The sequence below is a fragment of the Rissa tridactyla genome, chromosome 13 (genome assembly GCF_028500815.1).
Source record: "Rissa tridactyla isolate bRisTri1 chromosome 13, bRisTri1.patW.cur.20221130, whole genome shotgun sequence".
In the NCBI taxonomy this organism is placed as follows: domain Eukaryota; kingdom Metazoa; phylum Chordata; class Aves; order Charadriiformes; family Laridae; genus Rissa; species Rissa tridactyla.
The window spans coordinates 15,295,439-15,313,846 of record NC_071478.1 but is presented as its reverse complement, the minus strand read 5'-3'; the positions used below and the strand labels follow the sequence as shown (position 1 = coordinate 15,313,846).

The 18,408-nt window shown below is 41.6% G+C and overlaps 1 protein-coding gene across 12 annotated transcripts in view; it reads right to left on the bottom strand.

The window, feature by feature from the left end:
• Window positions 1–18,408, bottom strand: part of MTMR3 (myotubularin related protein 3) — an 87,887-nt gene that overhangs the window by 33,848 nt on the left and 35,631 nt on the right. For all 12 annotated transcript variants that reach the window (XR_008469181.1, XM_054219774.1, XM_054219765.1 and 9 more), the window contains 5 exons: window positions 16,353–16,430; window positions 15,878–15,967; window positions 14,581–14,697; window positions 5,800–5,882; window positions 3,476–3,642 (listed from right to left, as the gene is read on the bottom strand). Coding sequence is in view for 11 of the 12 variants with exons in the window: in XM_054219774.1 (XP_054075749.1) it covers window positions 3,476–3,642; window positions 5,800–5,882; window positions 14,581–14,697; window positions 15,878–15,967; window positions 16,353–16,355 (460 nt within the window). In the remaining variant the exon portion in view is untranslated. The remainder of the gene's footprint in view (window positions 1–3,475; window positions 3,643–5,799; window positions 5,883–14,580; window positions 14,698–15,877; window positions 15,968–16,352; window positions 16,431–18,408) is intronic.

Here is an 18,408-nt window from a genome sequence, read left to right as displayed (position 1 = left end):
GAGAAAAACACCGCTGCACTCACACTTATTAAAAACCGAAAAAAGGAATAATCCAAAAATACCGTCTACATTTCATAACCGTATTTTGAAAATAGATAACAGGAGAACCATGGCTGGTACTGATGGCTCTCCCTGGTCAACTCTCCACAAACGCCCAAGTCCATGAAGGACACTGTCTCCGAAATGCCCAGCTTTTATAAATTCAGCTAAGAAACAATAACGCTGCAGACCAGAACCAAGCACATCAGCAAAAGCACTTTAGATCCATCAGCAGCCTTAGTGGGAAAACCCCAGGAGTTTTTCTTTTCTGAAGTTCAGAAGAATTTGGTATCAATGAGAAGAATGTGAAGCTCTGGGGTAACATATGGAACGTGGTCCGGAACGTGGGCAATCTCCATTGAGTACGCAATTCCAGCCACAGCTTTCCTGCGGGACCGTAGGCAAGCCCTGTAATTTAACCCGCATCTCAGTTTTCCATCTCTAAATGGGACATTATTCCTCCATGAGTCATGTGGAGATAGGGAGATAAAAAGCATCAATGATCGTTTGACACAAGTATCAGTCACAAGATCCTCACTAATTCCTGGATTAATACATTAAAGGAACTGGAATAAGCTCCATTAATTTCCTAGACACTTTTAAAAAAGTATCAACATACAATTGAAAAATATACAATGGATATAGGAGTAATTATTCTGATAGACAGGAAGTCTAGAGAAATAGAAGGTACTCAGGCAACATGTAGAAGAGAATAACGCGCAAAATCTCCAGGTTCACGGAGCTAAGAAATGTGATAAATTTAACGAACATGTGAGCAACCCTAGATAAAATGATTCTGAGAGTCTGTCCATTGCTTGTGTCTTTCAATTACTTTATCATTAAATCACGCGGCAGATCACCCCCCAAAACGGAGAAAAAAAATAATCTGTTGAAAACATAATGCTTTAAGTATTAAATCTTTCCATTATATATTTCAGAAAACCCTTAGTCTTTAAATACCTGATATATGGAGATACATATTTATCTCAAAGCTGTAAATGTACATATCTGAAACAATTTTTTTACGTGCTGTTACAGAAGAATTAGAGAAAAACATAGAGAAATAGGTAGACTACGATCTTCAGTCTTAATTTAACTACAGGATTTAATTAACTGTGAAAGGAAAGCTCCTACAGGTCAGATCATAGACTGAAAACGGTACTTTGCAAATCTAGACGTGCTTTACAATATGCACAACGTGCAAAAGATTTGCATAAGGAACGTCTAATGAGATTATTTTTCTTACGCTTTTTGCAAGATAAAACGCGCGAATGACACTGCGTGCAAAAGGAGAATATTCACTCTTCAAGACACATCGTGGTAAAAACTATGGACCGGACTGACCTCCATCACTTATTGCCTTTACATCACGGCACTGGTACAACAAGGACCGTAAAAAAAAAAAAAAGCAATGGTTCTGCCTCCCGTGTGGTGAATTTTCCGCAGAAGGCTGGCCTCGGCATCCCACAGGCACTGCAGTCCCGCTCCACCTTCCCCACCGCCACATCAATTAGACGGGAGCTTGCCAACTATTTCCCCGCTTCTCCCGCGCCCTCTGCATGAGCCTGAATTTATCATCTCCCAGCCACCTACTCAAAGGGATGAGCCAACGAATCCCTGTTTTACAAAAGCCAGATGGCTCCGCAGAGATGGCAGCTCTGTGAGGAGCCCTCTGATCCTTTGTCAAGTGCAGAGATGAAACCAGGACAATCCATTCCAGCCAGACACAACCTCTGCCATCTTCTTCCTTAGCAGTGACTTTTTTTTTTTTTTTAAAAAAAAAAAAAAAAAAAGCCCTTTTACTGGAACGGCAGCATGCCCTTGCAGCACTGAGGATGGGCTTCATTATCAGCTGCTTAGAGGAATGGCCAGTAAAACTTGTGACACATCCTTAAGGGTTTTTTTCTGGATAGAATCCTGGAAATAGTCCCAGTCCTCAATGCTGCATACTGCTAGTGGGCTTCTTTAAGAGAAACACACAAAACTACATGAAAATGAAATATTCTGTTTGATTTCTTGCTCTTAATTTTTCAGCTACTGTGCACATTGTGAAATCATAGATTTTCCTCTGAGAAATGAAACCCTAGCCGTAACATTCTGTCCGTTCCTCCTGAAATGCTGGTATTTTGAGAGGCATTTTGAGCCAAGACAGATAATACTTTCGAAGCACGCCAATCAACTCTCAAAATCAGAGAAAAAGCAAGCTATACCTTTTGTGGATTTGTGCCTTCTGACTTATAAAAGCTGATCTTGAGCCACAGTTCAAATCTCCCATTACATACATTGATAATAACTTACATTTTTTTCCCCAGAAGCTGATACTTAGATAGATTTTGAAGCAATTTAGTATATCAATTTAGCGTTTGGTTGAAGCCCATCTGTGTCAGTGAGGAAGAGAAAGGGACTCCAAGGAGACTGAGCAAGCCATCTACACGTCTGCTGTCTTCCTGTTCCTGAATTTAATTAGGAGGGAAAAGACCTGAATCTGAAATTTCTGCTCCGAGGATTTTTTTGGCCTATTTGCAGTAACTGCTAACATAGAGCGCGTGAAGGGCAGGACCAGGAACCAGAACCAAGGAGCACCTCCTCCCACTCGTGTGCTACCTGCTCACTGCTTTTCCGCAGGCACCAAAGAGATCACAGCCTTTGCTTCAGAAATAAGAAGAGAATCACACAAACGTTCCTCAGCCTGGTAACTGGGACGCTTTTCTCAGATATGTGAATTGTGAGAGAAGAGAACCTCAGATCAGAGAGGGCCTGGAACTCAGATTTCCTTATATTCAAACAAGCGCTATAACCACCGGCATCCCAATTTTTAGCTTTTATTTACTTGTGGGCTTCTAAAACTTTCCAGCAAGGATGATATTTCACTAAAATAGGTCGCTGTCTTGCAGCTGTGAATGAACCTCAGGAGCAGCTCGGGGACTTCCTTCTCCTTGGCCTCCTGCTCCTCAACATCCACGTTGAAGACCACTGTTCTAAGCAATTACAAAAAAAGTGGGCACAAAATGTTTTAGATTGGAAGTTGCTGCCATGGTGAACAAAATGTTGTTAGTATTACACGTGACTGACTAAATCAAATCCACCACACTCATTTCCTCAGGATATTCAGCTACTGCTTTACATATTGGTCCCAAAGTAGCTGTGGTGGGAGTTAATCTCTCCTTTGTTCAGACAGAACAAAACGGAGACAATCGAGACATTAAAGGAGAGCTGGCTGTAGGTGACGGTACACTATACCTGCGTAATCACCGCATACAGTATAGCCACCAGCCAGCGAAGAAGTGCAATAACCTATGTACAGAGAAAAGCCCATACTGGAATTTCCCAGGTTCAATTTGCAACAGCATGCGCTGAATTTCTTTAAACTTTACTTTGAAAGTTCTGGATTATTAATCAAAGCCTTTGCGATGATCCCCCAAGGGTTTCCACATACCTGGCCGACACAAATCCCCATGCTGTTCCTTTTCGCTGGCGTACACCTCCATGCACCAAGCGTGATAGGCGAAGGAGAAGAGGTCTTCTATCTTCGAAGGAGGGCGGATGGCATTGTTCAGTCGCTTCAGCCAGTCTTGACACTGCTCAAAAGTAGAAAACTGACACCTGTCCCACAAACAAACATTTATCGATGAGAAAACATCCGTGACAGCTACAAGTGAGAATAAATATCTTATTGATAACTGAGTTCTGCTTCTATGTACATTCTAATGGATGGTAATCATGGACCCTTTGGGTATTAGTAAAGAAATACATGCTTAGGAAGTCAAAATAAACTGGAAGCGGGAAAGCAGTGTTCTGTGGTTGTGAATAAACCAGCGGTATGCCCCACTGGTGGCGAACGAGGGAGATGTTTATGCACGTTTACTATAAACCCAAGGACAATGTCAGGAGTTCAGCCGGCAGCTTTCCCACATTCTGGGACAGGAATGGGTTACAGCTCCTTGCTGACCAGCGCTCTCAGGCGGGAAACTCACAAAACCATCACATCCTTTACAATCCACGCATCGTATTCCCCTAAACAAGAACGCATTTTTCACCAGACACAGGAGAAATACCCATTTGATTAATATGCTTAATTTGAGAATCACGGGGATAAACTCCAGTATCTGAACTCCTCCATTATTCCCCTATCTGATACGCTAAGATTTTCTTCCCTGACCTTGGTGGGAAGCACAAACAATGTTTTTGACCCCGAGCTTTGCCTAACATTACACACTAACAGCAGCAACTAGCAAGAGTATTCCCTGCACAGGAGAAACTACGCTTCAAAGCAGTATATTCAAATTACATTAGCTTGTCTTTTCAGAGGATTCCTGGAGCCTTCAGAATAAAAGGGTGGAAATAAGATCAGTGATTTATTTTGCTCTGACAGACTTCTTCAAGATTTTATAGTTATAAAATATTCACCAAGTATTTACATTCAGCTCAGTCTGCGTTCTACTGCATTCACGGTTAATGATAGCATCTGTATTCTCTAAGGGCAGGATTTATTACCCCTACCTGCAAATATCTAAAAATCAGTCAGTGGAAGGAAAACGACGTGTCAGACTCATGAAATGTGCCTAAATAGCTTCGAGGAACTGCAGCCGGGAGGTGGTTGTTTCCCATCACCGGCTATAAAGCAAGCCGAGACTGCTACCTTAGACTGGGTAATTCTCTATTAAATGTCTGTAGTCAGACAAGATACATCTTCCCCTAAAGACCCCATAATCCTTTCTATATTCTTTTAAAGTTAATATTGCAAATGACAAGTACTATCTTCACTTCAGCCCTATTATTCAAAACACAAACTACTTTGTTCGTGAAAAATAATACCACGAATATGTTCTAAATCTGGTATCTCAGCTCCATACTTCATCATCTTCCAGTGGCCAGTATCATCAAATACTGATTCTTGGAGATACGGGTTGAAGGGAAATGCATAAGGAAAGGCATAAATACAAATAATTTGTATTCATTCTACAATTGAAGAGAAATAACAAATTAATGTGGAGAGGGAGGGTGACTTTTTTAAATGTCAAGAGCTACAAGTTAAGAGGAAGTTAAATATTTAATTCAAATTAAACTAAATATTACTTCTAAAGTCAAATCAGCCCTCATCAAAATACAGCATTTCAGGAAGCAGCTGGCCTGTTAAACATTCTGAGTGCTCAGATATGACTGGGGCTCATTTCATTATACAAAGGGTACTGCCAGCAAACATTTAATCAAAAAGAAACGTTCCTTTCTCGTTAATTAAAGTTTATAGATCAAAATTAATTTCTGCAGCAGCAAAGTAGGAAAGAGCAGTAGCTCAGGCTCAGTAGCTCAGAGGCTCCCGGGGCAGAGCGAGGACTGCTGGAAGAGACACAGAAATGAATACCCCCTTCTACGCGACGCTACCTGCCTTTCAAAGAAGGGTGCAGTTTCAGTGGTTTTACCTAGTCTTATATCTCATGACTAATTGAAGCAATATATTAGAACTGATCGTAAGACAGGGAAAACGCAGTGAGATTAAAATTACTTTCAGAATAAACTCAGATTAGCCGCTTCGGCTCAGACCACAGTTTGCAAAACGCAGACCATCTGGCTCCCATCCTCTTTACAAAAACACTCAGCTATCGCATGCAAAAAATCAGACAAAAGAAAATCTTTTGGGGAAAAGCAAGTCCACTAAGAAAAAAAAACAAAACAACAACAACATTTCCTTCAAACATCACAGCTGTCCAGAGCATGAGGAAAGCAGAGTTACCCCCCACTCAACATTCAGCCCTTTCATACCTTATAACCTTGCAGTCTTTGCAAGTCAAATGAAGCTGAAATATATCACGGCACTCAACGCTTTCTATAAGCTGCAACGGGACCTGCAATTGAAAAAGATTATAGAATTTTATTTCAAGCAGCACTAACACTGTAATTTCTTTGCATATCTGGCAAGGATTTATTATAGGACTACAAAGAGGCTGAAAAGAGAGAAAACCAAAGAAAACTGTAACTACTTTAACAGCTCTGAAGCATTGTACCATCTATCGGTAAAGTTTCTAGCTCCGTTGCGGTAGAGTCCAAGACCCTTAAGGGATAGCATGGAAGCACTGAGCAGACTGCAGCACAGTGATACACGTCAAGGCACAAAAAGCAGCAGAAACCCACAAGCTTCTCTCTCCTGGAAGAGTCTTTCTGTCTTTCCCTCTTCTAGGTCCAAATTTAGGGATTTAAGGAATATATTTCTAGCTATTGGTGTCAAAAATGAACCGCTAAGCAAGATCTGCCTTTAACAGACTGCTGCAGTCTAGAGGCTTGTTACATGGAAATATCCCGTATTTCCTCTTCAGGGAAAAACCATTTGGCCTGTTTAGATCCACACTGGTGATTAAAGCAGGCATATTTGGAGTAATAAAGCCAAATCATTCATTTTTAAAGGTATAGTTATATGCGCTTATGTTTTACGGCACATGTAGCGAGCAGAAGCTTCGTCAGGCAAAACATGCAAGCACATGCGCGTACCTTTAAAGATAAGAAGAAACCAGAAGATGAAAATATTAGTTTTCATTAATATTTTTGGACCTTTACTTGAGACAGGCAAGTGTACATTATTGTCTTAAATGAGTAAAAGCTAGTATTCTATTGTATCTCATATATAACTGTCTGAATTCCAAACACAGAGAATTTAGCTCATACCAATAACAAACACGAAGTGCAAAACTGTCTGAATTGTTTATTAGATTATATTGAACGTTACACAAGGCAACGAAACCTCCGCCATCGAGATCCTCCAACACAAAGGCTGTCAGAGAAACAGTCAAATACTCCGTTATCGTCTTTGCCATCAGAGGAGCAGGATCCAGCAGCTCAAGCCTGGCTCGGGGTTTACAAGCTGTGGCTGTGAGACCCCGCTCTGCCAGGGCCCTTCCATGCGGCTCTGTGCAACTCCTCAAAGGTCACCTCCAATCAAGGATCTGGGGTGAGGAATCAAAACAGCTTCTACTCAGGCATCGCAAAGCTTAAAAAGTACCTGATTTCAGTGGAACGAAAAAAGGAAACGGAACTAAGAACAGCAGGCAAGGGAAAGAGACGTCTCAGAAGTACAAACCAGGAGAAAACTCAATCTGAGCATGAAGATGCCTAGAGAAAGCCAACAGGAAACACTGTGCCCAGGAGAGTGACCAAAGCTCTCCTGCCTCTGGGAAGGCAGGAACACAGCTCACAGCTGCATCTTCTCTTCCCTGCTGACTCAAAAGTCAGAGTCCTCTTCTGAATGCAAATGCCCCAAAAATTCCCCAGAGCTCACAATCCCCCAAATCCAACAGGAAGGTATAGTCTTCATGCTCAGCCTTTATCCTTGCCCTTTAGTCACACCACAACCAAGAAGGACCCTCCTTGGACCCTTCCTTAGCTGGAAAAGTTCTAACACGCATCTCCCTAGTGGCTTTCTACAACGGAGCGACTGCATCAGTGGACAAGGGGAAAGCTATGGATATCATCTATCGACTTCTGCAAGGCCTTTGACACGGTCCCCCACAACATCCTTCTCTCTAAGTTGGAGAGATACGGATTTGATAGGTGGGCTGTTCGGTGGGTAAGGAACTGGCTGGATGGTTGCATCCAGAGGGTGGTGGTCAACAGCTCAATGTCCAGATGGAGAGGGGTCACAAGTGGAGTCCCTCAGGGATCTGTACTGGGACCAGTGCTGTTCAACATCTTCATCAATGACATAGACAGTGGGAACAAGAGCACCCTCAGCAAGTTTGCCAACAACACTAAGCTGAGTGATGCGGTCAATGTGCCAGAGGGACGGGATGTCATCGACAGGGACCTGGACAAGCTAGAGAGATGGGCCCGAGCAAACTTCATGAAGTTCAACAAGGCCAAGTGCAAGGTCCTACACTTGGGTTGGGACAATCCTCATTATCAATACAGGCTGGGGGATGATGTGATAGAGAGCAGCCCTGTGGAAAAGGACTTGGGGGTCCTGGTGGACGAAACGCTGGACATGAGCCAACAATGTGCACTTGCAGCCCAGAAGGCCAATCGCATCCTGGGCTGCATCAAAAGAAGCGTGGCCAGCAGATCCAGAGAGGGGATTCTGCCCCTCTGCTCTGCTCTCCTGAGACCCCACACGGAGTGGTGTGTCCAGCTCTGGAGCCCTCAGCGCAAGAAGGACACGGAGCTGTTGGAGTGGGTCCAGAGGAGGGCTATGAAGATGATGCAAGGGCTGGAGCCCCTCTGCTGTGAGGACAGGCTGAGAGAGCTGGGGGGAGTTCAGCCTGGAGAAGAGAAGGCTCCGGGGAGACCTTAGAGCCCCTTCCAGTCCCTGAAGGGGGCCTACAGGAAAGCTGGGGAGGGGCTGTTTGCAAGGGCGTGTAGCCATAGGACGAGGGGCAATGGTTTAAACTAGAGCAGGGTGGGTTTAGATCAGACATTAGGAAGAAGTTCTTTACACTGAGGGTGGTGAGACACTGGCCCAGGTTGCCCAGAGAGGGGCTGGAGGCCCCATCCCTGGAGACATTCAAGGCCAGGCTGGATGAGGCTCTGAGCAACCTGATCTAGCTGAAGATGTCCCTGCTCACTGCAGGGGGGTTGGACTAGATGGCCTTTAAAGGTCCCTTCCAACCCAGCACATTCTGTGATTCCCCATGGCCAGCCAGGCCAGTACAGGTAAGTTATTCTCTGTTCCTCTTGTTGTAGCTGGACCATTGAAGAACAGAAAATTCAGACGTGAAGAGACTGGACAAGATGGTGTCTGACTTGACAGCCAGTAGTTTGGTTTTCAAATAAAGCTGGAACTTGAATTTTGTCCATGTTTTCAGCATTATTACTGTTTTAAGATCTGTGATAGCCTAGTATAGATTATGTCGCTAGCAACATGAAGGGCACGTGAAATGAGGATTCCCTCCTGAGAGATGAGCCCCCTCTTCACTTGCCATCCTTCAGCTCAAACTGGGGCAGTCACTGCGGAGAATAAGCACAGGGAAGATGCTGACAGACTCGGACACCCATGGAAATGGGCAGTTAAATGCACGACGGACAAGACTAGAGGTCTGTTGCTATAGTTCATCTTTATATTTTAAGCGCTAATTTCTTCCACGCCTTCTCCTACTTGATTCTAGTCTGCAAGGTAGATAAAGCCATCACAACAATTTATCTAATACATTAAGGGACTGGGACGGCCCTCAGACCAGAGGATCTTCCATTCCTTCTTCCCGACTGGACAGCCTCACATACACCAATAAGTTATTTAAAACTCCCATTGCCTTACATGGCACCAACATGGGAAGTCAGTTACCTTTCCCCAGCTAAATGAGTTATGACTCTAGAAGACTTGCTTTTTCACTCAAATGCTCCTTTGTCTGTTAATTTTCCTTCCCCCCCCCCCCACCCCTCTTATCTCATTCCTTCCCATGGCCATCTTCATTTAAGCAGCTCTTCACCTCACTCCCCTCTCCAAGCAGTCTTGTTCTGGCTCCTCTTCCTCCTGTCTGCACTCTAACGACATACTAAGTATTCTTCTACTCCTGCATTATTTTTAATTTCCTTCTTTCAAAGTCACTCTTTGTCCTATGCCCTTTCAATCTGCCCTCTGCTCAACTTCCATTCTTTTTTCTCATGACAGCCTACATGCAGCTCACCATCTATTTCCTTAGAATCTGCTGGGTTTTTTCTCCAGGACAACCTTCGTATCAATCTTTTTCATTTTCTTTTCCGGTCATAAAAATCTGTCCTCTGATTCTCTTGCAATTTCAATCTCCTTCCTGTCCATTATTCTTCCCCCAGTAAAACTCTGTACAATTATCTGCCTTCATTCCCCATTCTTTCCCACTGACACCCTTCCAGAAAACGGTTCTGTTTCTCAGGGTGATGCACGCAGCGAGTTGGGACGCCCAGTGCGGTTCTCTTGCTCCTGAAAGAGCCATCAATTCTATTTGCAGGCATTTCACCATATAATAATAGCTATCGAAATAAAGCCGTGGAGAAGCAATCATTTTTGCTTTCATAAGAATAAACACGCATTGTTATCCAAGGCCAATCATATCGCATTAGAGAGTACTAGAGCATTGTGCTCGTGCAGCATCCATCTCTTCACTGTCTCTTCTTCAAAATTATCTCATTTTAAACAATAGCAACGTTTTACAACTCAAACTTTTTCTTTTTGAAAGTGATTTTTTTCTTTTTTTTTTTAATTTTAAATTACTGGAACTGTCTGTTATCTCACAGCAGGACAAGATATATTTAAAGAAAAATACCCCTGTAGTTAGAAAAAGCCTAAGTTATGTTTACCCTGCTAAAACGACCCAGCCCATGGCTCAACCCTTGACCACGGGCCAAGTGGCACACAGTGGGCACGGCCAGGCTGCTAAAAGCCACCCCTTCCCGAGTGACTCTGCTGTACACTCTGCCCTTGGCCTGAGCCTCTCCAGGACACCGTGTGGCACCCAGGCGCCATGAGCTGTAATTAGGACTTTCTTCTTGTTTTCCCAGTTCAGAGCCTGAAATAATGTCAGGGTTATGTTACAGGCTGGTTACTTTAAACAGCACGAGGCCACGGCTACACGCTGTACGTCCTGAAGCGCGGTATAGCATGATGTATGGAGGGACATATGGAGGTCAGCTCAGAAGGTCTTTGAGGACTCTCCTAGGTGGAGAGAGTCAAATATCTCCAGGCATGATCTTATTCATATAACCTACATGGAGTACCTGAAGCAAATTTTGCTTTTAATTACAGCTAATTACACTTGGGTTCTGTCTTGAAGGCAATCATTTAGTCCCCCCTCTGCTTTCACAACTAACATGCAAGCAACGGGGACAGTCTGAGCACCAGGACCTGCGACCGAAACGAAGACTAAGCTACTGTTCATCAGAGATGAGCCACAACTGTGCTACACACGTAAGGCAGATACCAAACCAACCAGTTTTCCATTAAAGGCCAAGCAAGGGAAAGCTCAGACCAAAACTCATTTACTCACCAAGACTGAAAGTCTCCCTCACCTTTTAACTGCGTCCAAAATCAACTGTTTGGAAGAGGCTACGTACAAGTCCATGGTTTCATAAGCTAGGCTAAAATTTTAATTCTCCCATAAATGCAATTAGCTTACAGGGAGAAAACGATTAGACAGAAACACTCACCAGCTGCAAAGTTTGAAATGTTCTTAAGGAAAGGCAGTCAACAGAGCTCAGCCTGGGAACCAAACTTCCCATGCCCCCTGAGAGATTGCTGTTGAGTCTGCATTTTTATCCCATGGATAAATGTAAGTCAACCCTTTTGAATGTCATAATCCCTCCAATTTATGCATGGTCTACTGCATCTTTTGGGTTTGCATTTAAAACACCACATTGCTTTTACTACTGTGATCTAGGAAATTATCCACGGAAAAAGATTTCTGCATACAGCTGTTTTCTGCAGTGTTGCCGCGTGAGCATTATCAACTTTTAAACGTATTTATTTTCAAGCACAGGTGCAGCAAGTGATCTAGCAGCGTTGTGCTACTTACTGAGGTTTCACAAGCATCGTTTTGACAGCCAGTCTATTGAATTGTAAACAAAAAGAGAACAGTGAGGTAAAAATAACGAAGTCCAGGAATCCAGTTTTTAACTGGATTCCATTTCTTCATGCAGTTGCCTTTATTAAGGGGCAAGTAGTTGACGTGCACACCGCCTTCTCTGCGGGACCATTGCTACCAGGAGAATATCCCACCTACTTCAAAAGGAGATGCCAGCACAGAACAGCTGCACGTTCCGACACGGCGAATTAATTTGTTTTACAAGTACTATAATACAGATATTTGCTAAAACCCTCTTTCTTACACAGAAATACTTTTCTCCACTGAGGTGATAAGCTCGTTAGCATGGCTGGACTTCATTAGGACAGTGATTCTCGTGAAAACGAATAAAAATAAAAAAAAACCCACCAACTCCTAACATTAGTAAACATTTACACACTTTTAAAAAGGTTTTCTTAACAGGTGTTTTCTGAACAGCTCTAGCAATATAAAAACAACAGGAAAGAATCAAGATGAACACAATCAAGAAGTACTCAGTGAAGATTTAACTTAGAAAAATCACCCTCTGATCAATAATTTTGATCAACAATAACCAAAGGGACTTTTATTCCCAAATTTAACAATTCAAATATGGTTCCGAATTATTGCAAGTATCTTTTATGCTTGCAGGTATTCCAAATCCTGTCTGCCTTAGTATGAACTCTACTGGCATCCAGGTTATTAGTGATGATTATATTTGGCTACAGAAGAATAATCTATGTTCTGCTCTACCCTCTACCTCCTACACTACCTAACAGGATCTTTCTAGTCAATGACGACACATGAAGCAGGACTAACAACCTTTCAGATATCAGATGGAGAGAGGGGGCAGAACACTGGAAAGTGAGGGAAGCAAAATTACTATGGTAGTATTGCCGAACCTTTATGGACTCTTTCCTGAACACAAACGAAGGATATTATTTAAGAAAATACAACTTTCTGTTACTGTTCAAAAACATTAAATTGAAAATTCTTGAAAACCAATACTCTCAATTATCCTAAGAACAAATATGACATTAAGTGCAGCACATGCATTAGTGCCTTCTCTAATAAAGTAACTCAACCATTTCCGGGCATTCCTCAGCACAAACTCTTGATTTCTAGGGCTACTCCTGTTTCTCACGTCTCAGCTCCTTGGTTTTAAATATTCAGTCCTTTGCTCTGTCACTTCTAGTTGCCAATTTCATACAACACTCAGAGTTAAAAAGAAAAATAATAATCTAACAGTAATACAACATAGATTTGCTGTAGCAGGCCCCTGGGCAGAATTGGGCCTTAGAATCCATGTTCATATTACAAAGCAGCAAAGGCAGCCTATAAAACACGTGCCTCGTAAAGCATCTTCCCCTTGCTGCCAGCGGCACGGAGAGCTGCACCTGGTGGCACGGCAGCTGAGGCACCCCAGCACCTCCCCGACCCTGGGCGACCGTCCCGATGCACGGTGGCGCTTACACCTTAACTTCTAAGTCTCGAGTTATACTTTACGATTGAGCACAGAATAAGAGAAGTGACAAGTGAAGTTATGCCCCCTCTGCATCCACACATACTTGTATCATCTCCTTTCTATGGTCAGCAGCAGAATATAATAGCCCTTAAATTTCCAATTAAATTCTTGTCATCGTAAGGTTTTTTTTGCCATCATTTTGAGGAATTGCCATGTTCAGAAATAACACCTTTATTTGCTGAAAACCCCCAAATCATCAGGAATTTTAGCGCTTTAACGCTGTACACAGATATTCCCCAGCCTAGCAGCCGTGCCTATTAAGCCTACTACATTGACAGCTCATGAACTAAAATAGCGCTTAAAGTGATTAATGATAACTATAACACAGGCACATTTCCGAGTCTGTAGATAACACAGCTATATGACTAGAGAAACAGAAACGAGTAAAGACTGAGTTTCAGTTAGTAAACAGCATTTTTACAGAGTTAATAATTCGGTTCTGGCACAAAACAATAAAAAAACAACTTAAATTTGAGACTGACATAGCATCAAAAATTAAGCCTGTTAGATGCACAGGCGATCTCGCTGATGTTACATGACCACGACACATGTGACATAGTGATCTGGATGTCGGACACTTGTCAATTCTTGTATTTTGTTTCCCTTGCTTTTCTCAGCTTTGGAATAACACGCAGTTTTGGTGTTTGACACTTAACTCACCACTGCATAGCTCGGGATTTGTGACCCACACGTGGCAATCGTGAACAAATAGTCAGGGGCAGGACTTGTCTTGAAATAAGGAGATAGGTAAAAAACCCATCAACAGGAGAAAAAAAAATTAAAATGCTTTGATTCTTTGGATTTTATTTTACTGGATTTATTACAAATACCCACAAAAATATTCCTGTGTCACGTATAATGTCTTCTCAAACTCTATATAGTTCACAAATGGTATTACAACTAGTAAGACTAGTGTACGTCAGCGTTATACTACTGCAAAGGACTATACGCTGCCATTTAACTTACGTCTATGATCATGCATAGCTGGATATGGAACAATTTTTAAGGATGGATACCTAGAGTAAAGCTCTTTAAAGAAATTCGTAGGCATTTGAAGATGAGTCCAAGTCACAGCTCTCTTACGTCAATGACCGTACTCATACTGTCCAGCTTCGGGCCTGTAACATAAGCAGCTGGACCTGCTTCCACCTTTTGAAGCTCCAAGCAAGGCACAAATTGAGCTTAGGTGCCCCAAACAGCCCTTTGGATGACCTTTTATTTTGCTACTGAGCATATACAGAGCTTCGGGAGAACCAATGGCTGACAGAGCCAGCTGTAAAGAGAACACAAAGCTGAGGGATGTGAAGTTTCCCTAGGAAGCCTGATTTTCAGAGGTGCCAAGTCATCTTTTGATGCCTAAATACGTATCTGCTCTCCCTGAAAAATGCGATTTGAACACCATAAAGAAATTGTTCATTACCACTACCCTTAAAAGGTGGGATTACTGTACTTTTATCCTAAATTCCCTTATTTGGATTGAGTTCAGAATACCTGTATTATCACAGTAGCATGAATAACACTTACATTCACAACAGACTCCTTGAATTTGATGTGAAGCCTGTAATTAGAAAGTGCAATGATGGCATCCTCCGCTCGTCCCACGTACTCCGTACTCTCACCATGAAGTTCAATGAACGGGACCTTCGGAATGGGAAGAAAAATCTTTCAGAAACCATTTACCAAAAATAATGTACCTCCTGTGAGCACACGTTCAAGCACACAACATCATAAAAGCAAAGTGAAACACTGCTGAGACTTCAGCCTGGCTATTACTGCTAAGAAGGAAAGTCTTGGGTAAGGTTGGTTCAGAGGCTAATTGTAGCCTTCTTTTTTAAACAGTTTCTCATTTTCTCTTAATTTTCCTGAGTAGTAAGTGCTTGGTCAGGGAAAACAATGAATTTTTATGAAACATCTGAGCAAAATATCCTCACATTTTGGCAAGCAGTCTGACCAACCCCTTGATTTATGCTCTCGCTCCTTACTTAATGGAGCGGCATTTCCATAATGTTATTAAATTCATCCTAAAGTGGGCAAAACATAAGATGAATAATCTGTGCTACTGGTTCCCAATATCCACTAAACAACCTCAGGTAACCAGCTTAGACTGCATAATTGCTACACAGATGAAGTCAGTTGGACAAATCATACTTTTTGCTTCATATTTCTCACTGCAAAGATGAAAATGCACAACATGCTGCTGTTTTATAAAGTTGGAAAACCTGCACTCATATGACATTGCACATAAAAATTACAACTGTTTAATTAAAAATGTGACTTAAGCCCAATTTAGCTGAGCTGGGTGAAAAGTGTAAACGCTCAACTTGAAAATAATCTGGTTTTACACCAACTTAGCTTAAATCGATTAAAAATGTTTTCTATTAAAATGAAATACCTCTTCAGCTGATAGAAGAGCGTCTACATGGATAAATCATTTGAAACAAGGAACTTTGGAAAATTAAGAAACCAAGTAATACCCATTTTGTGCAACATAAGACTTTTGGCTTCTCAGTAACAGGAAGGAACAGTAGTATTTAACTAGCTTAGTATTTTTTTAAAATACAAAGAGTTCTAAACTATGGAATAAAACCTAGCACTTGAAATTGCTACACAAGCAATTTTTCAGACACGCTAAGGAAACTCTCGTGCTATCATGCACAAGCTCTCCGTCCTAGCAACAGCACATGAGTATTTAAAAAGAAAACGTGTTCCTCTTATCACTGTGATGAACTGCAAATGAAAATTCTATGGGAGAGGCCAGAGAACACCCAGGTCAACTAGAGATGTTGTCATCTTAACTGGCAAGGAGCAGCGTGGTGATTACCTGAAGGTTCTCATCCTCTCGGATCAGCTGCTTCCTGGGAAAAATCTGATTAGCCTGGATGCATTCAAGGCTGTGCTGAGTCTCTTCATCCTGAGAAACAAAGCGTTACAGTTAACCTCGGCATCGTCACTGCTGCCGCCTTCACCACCCAGCAAGCTAGCAACGAAAGCCTCAGCCAGCACGGACTGCCGAGACAGTTCAGGTAGCAGTAACTTACTAAACTTTCAAAGACAAGCACTCAAACAACTAAATACGATATTAGAAACGGGTTTCCTTCCCGCTGCTTGATTACTGAAGTGATAAATAAAAAAAAAAAGACACATGTAATAGCATAAGGAAGAAGGCATTAGCCTAGCCTAGTCTAGCACTACGCTTAAAATTCAACAACCCCACACGTAAACATGAATTCTCTAACGTTTTTCAGCTTTTAGCCTATTCTGCTCTGTAACAGACCCTACAAACCCCTTTCGCTTACCATGACAGGCCCTGGATAGGAGGAGAAATCCTCGTCTTTACTCACAATACTTCGAGGCTCTTCTTCACTTATTAAAATCTAGAAAACCAGAAAAGTATAACAATGAAGTTGAATTCATTTTTTTTTTTTTAGCAAACAGATACAGATTAACTTTTAAAGACTGAGAATTCAGCTGTTAGAAAACGGCAAGCAAGCAGTAATTATGAAAAGATGAAATCCATGTAAACTAACTCTCCTGAGAGACAGAATTGTTTCAAGATGTGTCTGGCTCCTTCTGTTCATTCTAAAAAATCATCTTGGAATGTACTGCTGGGAGAATACCCATCTGAATGCAGCAATTAGACCACTGTTTATATAATTTAAATTAAAACACGTTCATTTTTCTAGCTCACCCTGAGTTTTCTCCCAAATCATCTGCAGATGGTGAATCACAAATACATAGGTTATAAAACCAAAGGGATCGTAGAGATCATTTGGTCTGATTTGTTAGGTAACACAGGCTGATGGATCCTTCTGAAGTTATCTCGTTTCAACCGTGGCACATGAATTAGAATTCATATACGGATAAAATTCCTCATTTTATAGTTATGACTCATTTTCTACATCCATGGACGTATCAAAATACCCATTTTCTTGCACTGCCCTTTCCAAGAGCTCCAGATCACTAACTGTCTAACAACCCCCCGATCTTCAATAATCTGCAAATTTTCTGGAAATATTAAAGAGTCTTGAAGTTTATGCAGTTGACTCTATTAGGAAATTAATGATGGAAGTGAATATAGGAGTTACAATCTGATTTGGAGATTTACCTTACATTCAATTTTTTAAATTCAGCTAGGTTCTTCCCTTTTTGGGGAAAAAAGAAAAAAAGGATCAGTTCAGGGATTTTATGGGTTTTCCAGTCTACAGTAGATACGTCAGTTCATATGTCACCTTACTTATAAATATAGTTCAAATTAGCTGTGTTGTGGTTGACAGAGAAAACCACTTTGAGTCCACCAGCTCACAGACAAGCCACCACTGCAGGAATCATAGAATTGCTGAGGTTGGAAGGGACCTGTAAGATCATCAAGTCCAACCTTTAACCTACCCTGCAGATTCTACAGAACATTTACAAAGGGAAAAGGAGCAGCAGACGCACGTATTCTGAAACTGAAACATCCCACTCAACGTCCCCCATCTAAAAATGATCAATGAGAAGAAAGCATCGCGCTGTCCTCAAAACCTCTGTTAAAAAAAAAAGACTTTTTTTTACTGTGATGTTCCTAATGTCCCCAGAGCAGGGGAAAAATAGCATACAAAAGCTTGCAAATTGGTTCCAAATCACACAGCTTGCAGAAGGGTGTGTGTGTGTGTGTGTGTATTTATATATTTTTATATATGTGATATATATATAAAAGGAGGAAATTATGAGCAGAATTGAGCTGGAACTGCCACAATTTCACTAAAAACTAATGCAAAAAGTAGATATAAAATCCCAATTTCAAACAGACAAGAAAAAAAAAACAAAACTAGAAGACTCGATAGAAGCCTGAATCCATCAACTATGGAAACTGATACGGAAAAATAAAAAAACAGCACAGCAATTTCCATGCCTGCAAGAACAATGGAGAGTAGAAGCATTCTTTTAAGTTCTCAGAAACAAAGGAAATCTAGAAATGCTATCTACCAACAGCAAGATGAAGAGAGTATTATTGTTAATATTGGTTTTAAAAAGGCAGAATTATTGATCATTTTGTTTCAAAAGCAGCAGAGAAGAAAGATGGCTCATATGTAACCCACGCTGCAACTGATGAGAACATGCAAAGAATCAAAGCAATGATTAAAGCTAAAAAGGCCATAAACTCATCAGGTTCGATCTTTAACGTAAAATTCCAACCCTTGCATTCAAAACAAGAGCTTGTGCTGGCTTCCAGCATGACTTGGTATTTTACATAGGTTGTGTTTGGGTACACTTATCTTCCAAGCCCACGTCTACTCTTGACTTGAAGATACCAAGAAAGGAGGAGTTCAGCAGTTCTTGCGAACGCGTCTGATTCCAGCTTCTAACCTTTGG